The sequence below is a fragment of the Gymnoscopelus braueri genome (genome assembly GCF_963280865.1).
Source record: "Gymnoscopelus braueri genome assembly, chromosome: 2".
Classification (NCBI taxonomy): Eukaryota; Metazoa; Chordata; class Actinopteri; order Myctophiformes; family Myctophidae; genus Gymnoscopelus; species Gymnoscopelus braueri.
Window position 1 is genome coordinate 40,846,485 of NC_137604.1, and position 13,035 is coordinate 40,859,519.

The window sequence follows — 13,035 nt, forward strand, 5'->3', positions numbered from 1 at the left end:
CTGCTGCGTGGTCAGATGGGCCTTGATCCAGAAAAGGCTGGGAACCACTGGCGTACAGTATGTGGACAGTGCATGGCCACATTTGATGAAGTATTGAAACTGTATTGAGGTCTTGCTAAAGACTTTATGTATAAGATTATGTATTTGGTTTTCAGTTCAACTTTGGGTCCACCAGCAGTGGTGGCTCATTTGTGTGTACATTTATGGATGCAATTTCCTGACTTGTCTCAGTTTTTAGGGCGTGGCTGTTTGCCTGGGGTTAATCCCCTATGTATGGGCTAATCACACAAACAACTGGGCCGATCAGCACCAAACTTGATGTAATATTTGTAATGGTGGTCAATGGGGTCGGTCGGACCTGGCTGAAACCTTGCCCATACATCATACACCTTGGTAATATATCATATACACGTTAAGTTAAGTTACACGTCACAGACTGGACACAATGCGGCAAGAGTACCCCATGGGAGCCAAGCTTTCCTTTTTTAAACCACGTTATTGTCTCCGCCAGGCCGGGCTGACTATGTTTTCGTCCCTGTCGGTCTTTGTATGTCTGTGAATAGCTAATCTCTGGCACCGTTAGGCTGTTCGGTGAAACTTTGCATGCACACTCGAGGTAGGCTAAGGAACCTCTGCCACAAATCGCCCTAATGGTGGCGCTATAACCACACACTTCACATTTTGGCCTATAACTCTTGAAACATAGGTCATACAATCAAAATCCTTTTTTCCCTGGATTCCTTAAATCATGGGACTTTTTGCTACTACTCCTACAAATGTTGTCCATAACTCACACAAATCTTTAGGCTATGTATCATCTCTGGACCTGCGCACTTTTCTAGTGTTTGAATAATACAAATAGCGTAGAAAGTAGAGTGCAAATAGCAATAGACAAAAGAATGTGTAGAGCCTCAGTGATTTTGAAAGTCAACATAAAATGTTCCTCACCAACTTCAACCTGCCCCCCCCCTCTCTCATAGTCATGAAGAATTCGAACACCGACAGTTAAGTGTTGCTGTGTCACACATTCCATTATTTATATAAGGAAACAAGTTTTGAAAACCTACTTTTTATTTAGAGAAATGCATTATGTACATCATGATTCACAAATAGAGAAGGCTGCAAATACAGTACTACTACAGTCTGGCTGAAACAGTCACACTTATGCACCAAGAACAGGTCATATCTAGTATAGATATGGCATTATACAGAGGCTATACACAATATATTAATAAAAACAACAGAACAGACCATACAGTAATACAAATAGTACATGACAAGCCTTGTGAGGAAGAAAATGACAAAATAATTAGTGCAGTGTGTTTCTTACCCTGTGTGTTCAGGGTCAGAAGTGGGTGTCGAGATGTGGAGAAAAAAACTAATAATAGAATAGAATATTGTGTTATTTTATCTATTGGGCCTTGATTTGTGAAATGTGGGTGCCAGTGCAAAACCTGTTTATAACTGTTGGAACAGTATGGAGAAAGTCATTATCATTAATAAAGGCTGCTGTCTGTACAAGTGTTGTATAACCGTAAAAGCCTTTGAGACATGTTAGTGGGGTAAAAGTATATACATAACATTCATAAAGGATGTTAGATGAACACAATTGCAAAAAAATCAGTATCTCACAAACGGAACGATTATAGTTCAAAGTCAATAACATGACAAGCATGAACAGTGTTGCCATTTCAGCAACTTGGAAGAACACTGAACACAGTATCTAGTGAACGGCGACTGTAGATGGAGAACATTTGGCTGTTGAATGCCTCCTTGCATTGATAAATATACACCTCAGTGTAAAATGAAGTTTTTGTTCAACTGTCAGACCTAAAGTCCTTTTCCTTTCTCACTACCACAGCTTCAGAATAAATACGGTAGTATCACTATTCAGGTAACAGGGTTTAGGTCAAAAAGATAGGACAAGAATAACAGCTCCACTTTCACAGGACTTTGTATTTTGGAGTTAAGCAGGAGTTTAAAAGAGGGTTTAATACAAACATTCTTGTGTCAAGATATGGCTCTTGGCTAAGCAATACGTTTGTTTAGCGTTCATTTAAGTGTGCTGCTCTACGAGTAGTGACAGGAACATGTAATTGATTATTGGTTCCTACATCACATTGCCTGCACCATGAGAGCATGTTTCAGTGCTTTAGAGCAAATCACACCACCATCACCAGCTGTACGCAAAACAAGTGCTTATAAGTAGTAGCAGTGAGAACACACATTTGGTAAGTATTTTGGTATGCAAGTGAGATTCTCCTAAGCTTGTATGTAGAACAGTACATAAAATGTAATACACTAATGGTTAGCTTGAAATTATGAAATATACATAAATATACCTTAATTATATACAAAACTCACAAAATAGGGGATTTCTGTACCCAAATAACTTTTTTAGTACACTAGTGAAACCTCTTCGCGATCAGCAAGTTTCAATTATGTTCTGATTGCATACTGCAAGGAAGAACAAAACTTGTCAGATTGACCCATTGGAATGCCATGTAGCATTTTCTAGCATTCACACGGAGAACTAACTCCCCACAACTTTCCAGACTGATTTTCAATTCCTCTCCCACCTCAACATTCAAGCTTGTGCATCAATGCACTTTGTGGGGCATTACAATAATGTTATCAACACAAAATTGACAAAATGTCATTAAATATAAGAATTCGGGCCAAAGCTTGCTCCAAAGTGGAACATATATGCATTCTGTAATTCTGTGCAATCTACGAATGATAAAGGGAAAAAAAGAGATTCACAATTCTTTATAATCAATTGGATATATTTCCCTCATCGTGTTTCTCACCATTGACCAATATACCCGTACCGGAATTGTTTTCAAGAGGTCTTGTGTGAAAATGTATTTGATATTTTACCAATTGGGAGGATGCACACTACTGCCAATAATAAATATTTGCATGTCATTTAACTTTATTTTCCCTCTCTGCCATTGTACTTTAGGTTAGTAGTTCAAACCTTGACACTGAGAACTGGTCCGAGCTAAAAGTCTGCAAACTTAAAAACCAGGACAACTCAAATGAAGATGCATTTAAACAGGCATGCTTCATCTTCAAATATTAACAACTGATGTAGGGTGGGTAAAATATTTGTTCAGTGATGGCTTACAATGTAACCATGAATAATATTCTGCCTTGAAGATTCTTAGCTGTTTAGCAGCAATGAAGTCATTGCAATCCTACAGATACCGTATGATTCAGGACGTGTTCCATTTTAAGTGCACAATCGGCCCACAGCCTCTCGTCTCACCGAGTCCAATAAATACCATGCTACTCTAAAATGACACACTGTATCCCTTCGGTATTATTTTCACTTGGGCTCACTGCACTCTTCACAACTGTATCCAAAAGGGGCACCATTGTTCAAAAGACTATATTGCACATTAATGGGGTCCACCATTAGACCCCCCTCCCATTCCCATCCTCCCCAACTAAGCATAACGGCCACTGGACACAAAGCTTCGACTGAAAGAGAAACTAGTATCAGCGCTCTTCTGTTTTCCCCAGGCACCGAATGGGACCACAATAATTGTGCTGTTGTCCTCCGAGCCGTAGTGCAGGGCCTGAGACAGAGAAGACTGATTGTTAAAAACATGGAAAAGGAGTGCTGGCCTCATCTGTGTTTTATAATAAACCTAAACAAATATAACGCAAACTTGATACCTGGTCAGAGATCCTCTGGGCAGCCTCTTTGGGGTCTTGGCATTGGTTGATGACATCACAGATCTCCTGGCTGTTCATGATGAAGTTAATGCCATCGGTGGTCAGCGCCACGAAGGAGTCATGAACATGGTGCAACTGAAGGGAATGAAAGTTTGACAGTTTCCATAGTCTTAATATATATTAGTCTTAAGCTCCATTTATTCTAATCAACTAATATGATGGAGGGAACAGATCGTGTTAACACAATGCTTAATATATTTATTTATTTATTCTGATTTAAACAAATTATGAAGGCACAGACATATTTCCAACATTCGGTACTATCTCTGAAACCAGCAGTGGTTCACAGTGTTGCAGTAGTGCTTAAAACCCCCTATGTCTGGCAAAAGATTTTATACTTTGTATAAATAAAGAAAATAATACACAAAATGACATAGAAATGTGTTGTCATATTTGGTTTCATAAAGTGTAATTCCTGCTCAACTGACCCTGTTACATCTCTGTATGAGATGCCAAGTTTCAGACACCTACCATTACCCTCCTGGTCTCGGGCTCAGCGATGACACCGGTGTTCTTGAGGTCAAAGTCTCCAATGCTGCGCGTCATGGCCAACCTTCCGTTTACATTGGGCTGACCCAGACTGTTCCATGTCACAAAACCTCCACTCTTCTTTATCCTAGGTAGTGAGAGGGAAGTACACCAGGAGTCAATGTAGAGGAAGGAGTGAGGCAGAAAACAGAAGGGGTGGGGGGAGGAAGCAGAACATACAGTAAAGAGAAGAACAAGGATGAGAGAAGATGTAAACTGTGAGGAGGAGATTGACATACGGTATACAGTACGTAGGGTTGGAGTTCGATAGCTGGTTCCATTTTCAGTTCGCACCACAGACCACACATCTGCAATGCACAAGTTTGTGTGCCTCTTGCCATGATGCTCGCATATGTAGGCTACCTGATGTTGTAACACTGAATATTTTTCTTAAAATGAAGCATGCTGACCCCAGCACTGATTTTGCAGACTGAGCTGATCCCGACCTTTATTAAATCAATTTTGAAGCTGTATACAAGACTATCCCTTAAACAGAAATTGGCCTATTACTTTAATTGACATGACCCATGGTACTATTGGATTTTCATCCTACCAGGATGATAATTGCATTCACTTGGTGTGTGTAATTCTAGCTAGTTAGAAGTGTCAGTGGTATACCATCTGTACTAGGGTTTCTGACAGCCAGAGTTGGGAACCACAGCTCTACTGTAATCTTAGCTATTCTCATGTGCGCACCTCTCTTTCTCGTCCTTCCTCTCCGGGGTGTGGTCGACAGTGAGCTTAAGGGCCTTGCCCTTGCGGCACATCATGGCGCGGCTATCGCCAACACTGGCGACCACCAGTTCAATGCCATCCCTCAGCAGAGCCACGGTGGCCGTGGTCCCAGGGTTCATCCCAGGCCCTATACAGGAATTTAAGAGAACATCAGAGGTGAAGTGGATGAGGTTTACTCAAGAGGCACACACAAATAGACAAAGCTCACAAAATTGTCTAAGCACGTTCACACTAACAAATACAGGGGTTTCGCTATACACACATACATCCATTCTCACCAACGCACACTCACGAATGTGTGAGAAGAAGTCATACAAAGGGGGATCAGCTACAAATTTGCTAACATACAATAGAGGAGACAGAGTCACATGCAGGTGAAACTGTTTATGGCACTGAGTTGAGAGACAGAGTAAATCTTGTAGCAGAGTGTAATGGAGTGGGACAGTGTCTGGCAGAAAACATCAGAACGATTGAAGTCTGAAACAAGTGCACTGCATTGCATGCATCTACTGAACATCGCTGATACTGTTTTAACTCAATAATTATGACAAAGTGGGTCTATGAGCTCAGCTGTAGGGATGGGTATCGTTAGGATTTATCATCAATAATCCCTCGCCATAATTGTGTGGAAAAGTTGTAAAAGCAATTTAAGGCAGGAAGTGGATTCCTGACCTGCTGCTAATCGGGAATGTGCTCCTGTGTTCATGTGTTTCTGCATTTGCGTGTGTTGTGGGGGCGGTGTTCCACGTATGGAATAATATCCATATGCGTGTCGTCAGGGCCTAAAACATTTGCTTACAAAATAGCTTAATTTATGTTGGTCTTATTCTTTGATAATTTTTTCTTGTGAAATAAACTTGCTCTCAATTCAAGATAAGATGATAAATACTCAATTTCATACCAGTGCCTAAAATGAACACTTTGATGCATTCAGTTTTAAGTAATTCAAATTAGTTATGTTTTTGAGTTATTTCTATTACACCAACAAACAGAGCAGTTGTGCAAGCTAATTAAGAAGTTATCATCCCCAAAACGATGGTCCCTCCAGGCTATTTGATCTCAATCTGGGAACCCATCGCCAAATGAAAAGGAAAAACAGCGCCCTCTGCCGTTTTTTATTATCTCACTTGGCTCTGGGAGGAAGTCGACGTAGCACACGTGCGCAAGGAAACCGGGGTTTTGGTCTGCCTTCAGCCTTTCACTTCCGGTGGTGCGACTATGTTTTCATTCCCACTAACAATATTTCTACACGGAACTCTAACACCACTTCTCCCAGAGAACATGGATCGTTTTGGTTATAAGCCCACTTGTTTCTATGATGAAAGAGCAAGTTAAAATGTGAATATCTTTCTGTGGTTTTGTCTGCTCCGAGGACGCTATTGTTAAATGAGTTTCGGTTTGTTTCTAGTGGGGAAGGATCGGCAGACACGTAAATCCCGCCCACTACATTTGATTGGGTAAAGCGCGGCCTGCTTCCTGATTTGAAGGCACGCCCACTTGTAGGCCAGTGCGTACGCGATATGACGAACCCCCCCGACAGATTCAAACGCCGAGCAGAATCTGTTCTTGAGAGATTAATTTGATCTAGACCATCAACTAATCATTTACAACGCTCCTCTTGCCAATAATCAAATATACCTCATCAGTTAGTATGCTAGAGCAGAGTAGACCACCCCAGTAAAACCTATGTTTATTCAAAACAAAAAGCACCGTTTGCACTGGTTCTCAGTACCCATCCTTAAAGAGCTTTAATGCTTTTGATATTCCCATATAAAATGTGAGGATTTCTTTCTGAAGGGCTTTAATATGTTGGCAGGCTGCGCATATTAATGTAATGTTAGCACAGACCCTGGTGTAAAATTACTATATCTGTCACAGATATAGCACAAATATTGAAAAAGGAACAGAGTGCACTTCACTGAAAAGAATGTTCAATGAGCAGGAGACACTACCATTTTGATTATTACTTTGGATGACAAAATCTTTGCAGGTTCACACTGAGATGAAACATTTGTCTCGACAAGCAGCTTTGCAAACACTTTGAGAGAGAGAGAGAAAGAAGAGGAAGGAGGAGAGAGAAAGTTAAGGAACCTTCCAGTAGTCCAGGATAGGACCCGCTGGACTCTCCTTCATTATCTAGCCCCTCGCCATCCACAAAAGGCGCCAGGGCCTCTAGCTCTTAGCTGGGTCTGCAGCTGCCGTAGATAACATGCACACACACACACACACAGGCATATTGGGACATTTCACACAGCGTGGCCAATGTAAAGCCACATAAAAGATATGCTAACTTCTATGTCAGTAGATTATGGAAATCAGATAAGATGGCTGGCTGTAAGTCAAACTTAGCATAACAGTCTTTATATGACAAGGACAAACATTGGTAACTTAATTGTTTATTTTTTGCTTTTCTACTTTTGAAGAATCTGAACAGTGCGCATGAGGCTACTTTGAATAATGTCTAGCCGCCAAATAAATGCTCGTCTTAAAACACTAAACAATGCAGTAAAATATAAAGTATACATTTTAGCTTCAAAAGGTGGAGGCAATGAACTACTGATGTTTGTATTTAAGATTAAACTAATTCTAATTAAGTTTTTTTAGAGACCGCATCAATGATTAAAGTCATACTGCGTAACATTCATTTTAGTAGTCTTTATGGTGACATCTCTGGTCTGTCAATGGTCTGCCAAAACAGCGAGTTCCAGAATTCATTTAGAAACAAAACCACAGAAGTACTTCTCCAAAACGAATGCTGCAAGGTCCTAACACTGAGGATATTTTGGAAAGCAACAACAGTGTTGTCAGAAATGGTATGTATTAAGTTTAAAATACATACATTAAAAATGTATTTCCAGTACATTTCCGGTGCCTGTGTATCAAAAATTACTTTTAATTGAAAGTTACACAGTATAACTTTAAGCTATCTTCAGTTAAAAAACAATAACTGCCCCTGAGACTTTTAATGGTTACATGTATGACAGGAAAAAGAAATACTTCAAAAACCAAGTAGGTAAGTAAGTTTTGAAAAATAAAGAATTTGAGCATCTCCAGTAACCAACATGCCCTGATGAAGAACCTACCAGTTGGAGAGAAGTGGAGGTGCCTCATGAAGGCTTTGTCTACTTCGAGGAAGGCTTTTGTCAAAACCAATTCCAGATTTTCCTCCTCTGCAACAATGTCCCTGAAATAACCAGAGTGTCAAAATTATAGTCTTTGTTATCATCCAACATTTGTTGCTGGCAAAAAACATAAAAACACAATAGCTAAATGTATTAGTCAAGATAAAGAATTCTTCCCGAGTAATGCTGTAGTGCTGAGGTTAACTGTTCTCATTTTAAGGTAAGATGTTTTATGGGCCCCTTGTGGTGCGGCTCTAAAGATGGCAATGATGGTCCATCAGTCCAAAACTTTGGTCCTAAAAATATATATATTGAAAACTACTGACTGGATTGCCATGGAATTCCAAACGATTCCCAAGCAAGCTTAGCTCGCAGGCCAGCCCCTTAGTTTTCATTGACTTACACTTGTGGGCTCTGATTGGTCGGCAAAGCCCCAGGCTACTGTCATGGCGGCCGCACAGAAATTCCCATCCTCGCAAACTTTATGTTCTCCTGCCATCAAAGTGCCACTTCATGAACTTAAAACTTTTTTTTTGGACTAACAAACATACTCAATATGTGATCATTTCACCCGTTTCAATTGAAACGGGCGCAGCCGACTGATGGTCAGTCAGCCACCCTCCCCCCCCCCCCCCCCACGTGCATTATTTTGCATGGACACATGTGCAGAACCATTCCCACCAGCAGCTTTTTCAGAGCGCATTTGTCGCTCACAGAAAGCAGCACAACAGTGAAACATTGTCATATTTAAAATCACATCAACATTATTCACATAGCCTAACTGATTAATCTTCTCTAGCCTATCTCTAGCCCTCTGCTCAAAGCCTGTATCAACAGAATATGTCCAGTCCTAGAAAAGGGGAACTGGTGATGATTATTTTCCATTCTAAATGATAGAATTTAGCTTATTTGTGCATGTCAGAAAGTCTAATATCATGTGGAGTAAACAGGACGTAGACCAGATTCAAGCTTATCTAAATGAATCATCTGATTATTTTTGAAAGAAAGTGGCTCATGTAACGCAGACTGGTGTCAAATGTGCACTGTGCCAACTTGGAAAGCTGGCGCAAGATGAAAACATGCTTGAGAACACACAATGCCATTGACAATACAATGCACATCCTTAAGGCCGCCCCTGCCCAGTATTTTGATATATCCATTGATGTAACCCTTGCCTTGCTATGCATCACATGTCTATAATGCATTATAAGCGTACTCATAATTATAATCTGCTTATAACACAGTATAATTATAGTTATAATATTACTCACAATGCTTTATAACAATTATCATAACATAATAAGAGTCTTGCCACCTTCAACCCTCTGCGTATGTGCTTTTGTGTACATCAAACCTTCCTCCAAGTTTACTTACTTGATATACTTCTTCATATACTTGTCACAGAAGTCGGCAGCCTCCGGTCCTCCATGACCATCAAACACAGCAAAGTAGAGAAGGTTATCGGTCATCTGGGAGATCTGGAAGCGGTCTTCATTCTCTCTCCGCTGGCCGATGAGTGAGGCACAACCCACCCTGGATAAGTTGACCTTGGGGATGGGCTTGCCGTAGCGGATGCTGGACGGCAGCAAAATGGGCTCATCAATACGATTGTCCCAGATGCCGAATGAGTCCCAGGTGGTCGGACGGCCACTGCCGTCTGGGTCAAACCTTGTGTTGCTGGCACGTGAACCTGAAGGGCTGTGGAAATGTCGGCGGGCAACAAAGTAACGGAAGTGGGTGTCCTGTTGAAATGGGACAACAAGGGCCATCTGGAGGAGGCTGCCACGACCCAAGTGAAACCCGCCGCACTTTGCCAGGCGCACAAGACAGGCTGTTGACATTCCCCTGACAGCACAGAAGACTCAGGAGGAAGATGGACCTTCTTTCTGAACACAAAGGAGTAGAGTAAATAGAAGCTTGGCCCATGCAAGTATTTCCGCATGGGTGTCACTGACACTGACTCTGTTTTTTTCTCAGGTCAAAGTCTGCCCCTAAACCCAACAAAGATTAACTCAACTTTGTGTGCATAGACCTTAAAAGGAGTAGTTCACCCAAAAAAATACTTATTTACTATAATAACACACCCCATGAAGCATTGAATTCAAGGAGTTTTTTTTGTTTTTACGCATTCCTAAGCCAATAATTTGATTTCAGGCCGAAAGATGCTAATGTATCCGGTAGGAGACTCAAAGGAGTCTCTTTGAGTCTCCTACCCGTCATCAAATTATTGGCTCAGGAATGTGTCAAAAACTAAAAATATTTCCATGAATTCAAGGCTTCATGGGATGTGTAATTGATAGAAAATAAGTAATCTTTTGGTGAACTATTCCTTAAATCAAGACCTGAAGAAATGGTGTTGGAATGTGGAATGTATTTTAGGTGGCAGTATAGAAATTGAGAAAAGTTCACAGGAGCCAATAGCCTAATTCAAGTTTACTGTGGGTTTAAAACTTGATCTTATAGCTTTACTTGACAAGCAGGTGTCTTGCACTTGTGTGATAACCACAACCATTTTTCCCGATAGCGAAACCAAGATTGTACTTAAAAAACAATCCTACATTTGTATATTTCCAAGCTTTCGTTTTTTTTTTTTAATATCTCAAAAACATCAAAACAAGCTACAGAAAAATAACACTTAACTAATAACTTTCTGGTCCTTGCAGATATCATAACATAGCAGACAGGACATTGAGTACATTTCATTCAAACATAGCAGCGAGGTCAAATCACATAAAGCAATAGTACATGACTATCATAACATAACTCTATATATAGCCTACGTTACGTATTTATAAAGATAAGGGTGTGTGCTTGTGCTATACAATAGCATAAGAATCAAAGAACATATAAGATGCATGGAAACACCCCATCTACTTTCAGTGGTGGAAAAAGTACATGTTTTACTGAAGTAAAAGTATCAATACTGCAATTTAACACTGTTAGTAAAAAAAAGTCAGGAATTCAAATTTTTACTAAAAGTACAAAGTAAAAAAGTATTGGTATCAAATCAAAATGTACTTAAAATACCAAAAGTAAAAGTACTCATTATGCAGAATGTCCCATTTCACAAGTTTTTTAAAGTATGTATAAAAATCTTTTGAAAATAGCAGATCTAAAGGTCCTGTAGATCGGCTTTCAAATGGCCGAAATGTATATAGGCTGAAGTGGGTAATGTTTGTTTTGTAATAATAATCAAAATCTACGAAGTAACTAGTAACTGAAGTTTTCAAATAATTGTAGTGGAGTAAAAGTATAATATTTTCCTCTGAGACGTACTTGAGTATAAGTAAAAGTACTGAAATTTGGAAATACTCCGGTAAAGCAAAAAAACGACCTCAAAATTGTACTTAGGTACAGCAGCACTTGAGTAAATGTACTTGGTTACTTTACACCACTGTCTACTGTAGCTAACGTTATGTAATTCATTTCTAAATAAATAAGTAATCTTTACAGCTCTGAATGACGCAACACCTTCGCCCTGCTGCAGCCTGATGTTTAGCTAGCAGACATTAGCTACAGTATATCATGGAATACGGAAACAACAATGTATGGAACTACTGCTTTGTTTTTACATGCAGTAAATACATGTCTATATTCCCATGCAAGTACAAAACACAACTAACACGCCCGTTGCGGTTTCATCTTATACAACGTCACATTTATTACATATCTATACCGTTAGGCCGACGTACTAACGTTAGCTAATTAGCTTTAGCAGTGTGAAGAATGTGTGAAAGGACTCGAGAAGGACGGATGTCGGCTATTTTATCAATTTTTGCATTTATTTTGTCAGTTATTTGGAATCATACCTTGGGTGCTTTAAACAGCTATAATGCTGCACGTTGTTTGCGCTGGTATCTTTCAGAGGTACTGGAACGTGTGAAATCTGAATGAAACCCGCCCTTGTATCAACAGTGTTTTACACCAGCAATGTTATCAAACAAGACCAGTGTTGCCAGATGTTGTGAGAGAAATAAGCAACCAGGTCTGTGAAAACAAGCCTAAAAAAAGCAACTAGGCCAGTGGTTCTCAAACTTGTTCATGTCAAGGACCCCGGCCTAAAATGTTATGTATTTGGCTGCGGACCCCCCCATCTCAAAAATATTTTGTGAAAAATAGCAGATCTACAAGCTCATAGCCTGGCACGAAGTGTCGCGCTTGTAAAAAAAATATGGTTTAAGTCAAGTGATTAAAATGATTGTAACGCTATATTAATATTTTTGGGGACCCTCTGATACCCCACAAGGACCCCTGGCCCTGGGGTCACCGGACCCCACTTTCAGAATGAACTACATGAGCACTTTAAACCTATATGCATCGGCTATTTGAAATTAGCCGATCTACAAGCTCACAACGTTGCGATGCCACAAGTTGTGAGCTTGTAGATCTGCGATTTTCAAAAACTCTTGCATTGGATTTTTTTTAAACATTCTAACAAAACATAATTAAAATGTTTGGAAGCAAGCCTAAATAAGCAACTACACTAGAAACAAGCCCAAAAAACCGCAACCCGCAACTACCAATATATTTTCAAGCAACTACACAGAAAAACAAGCCTAAATTGCTTATAATAAGCGGACATGACAACCCTGCTCAGCTCTGATGTTGGCCGCGCCAATCACAATGACAGAATGGTTTACGCCTCCTGCAGCGCCTTGGTATCGGGCACCGGATTGGTCGAATATAAATGGTCAAAGGAACACGAGCCAATCACATCGAATCACATGTATACTAACCTCACGTAACCTCTGGAGGAGGACACTACGCGTGACTAGCCTGGGATCAATACCATATGATCGATACCCCAATAGCATTTGAGGGTTTCTGATCCAGTCGGGGCGGAAATAAACTTACGTCATCAGGTGGCCGGAACCAATGACCGGAACCACTGGTGCCGTGTATCTCC

At 40.3% G+C, this 13,035-nt stretch overlaps 1 protein-coding gene across 2 annotated transcripts; it reads right to left on the reverse strand.

The window, feature by feature from the left end:
• Positions 1–1,073: 1,073 nt before the first annotated feature.
• ppm1kb (protein phosphatase, Mg2+/Mn2+ dependent 1Kb) lies at positions 1,074–12,062 on the reverse strand. Of its 2 annotated transcripts, none has more exons than XM_080417036.1 (7): positions 11,939–12,062; positions 9,504–10,015; positions 8,091–8,191; positions 4,969–5,134; positions 4,216–4,360; positions 3,685–3,819; positions 1,074–3,584 (listed from the first exon to the last, which is right to left on the reverse strand). In XM_080417036.1, the coding sequence occupies exons 2-7, from the start codon at positions 9,968–9,970 to the stop codon at positions 3,453–3,455; spliced, it is 1,146 nt and encodes a 381-aa protein (XP_080273162.1). In that variant the 5' UTR covers positions 9,971–10,015; positions 11,939–12,062; the 3' UTR covers positions 1,074–3,452. The 2 variants fall into 2 exon arrangements, with proteins under 2 accessions (XP_080273162.1, XP_080273163.1); XM_080417037.1 differs by having other exon boundaries at positions 9,504–10,011; positions 11,939–12,036.
• Positions 12,063–13,035: the final 973 nt, after the last annotated feature.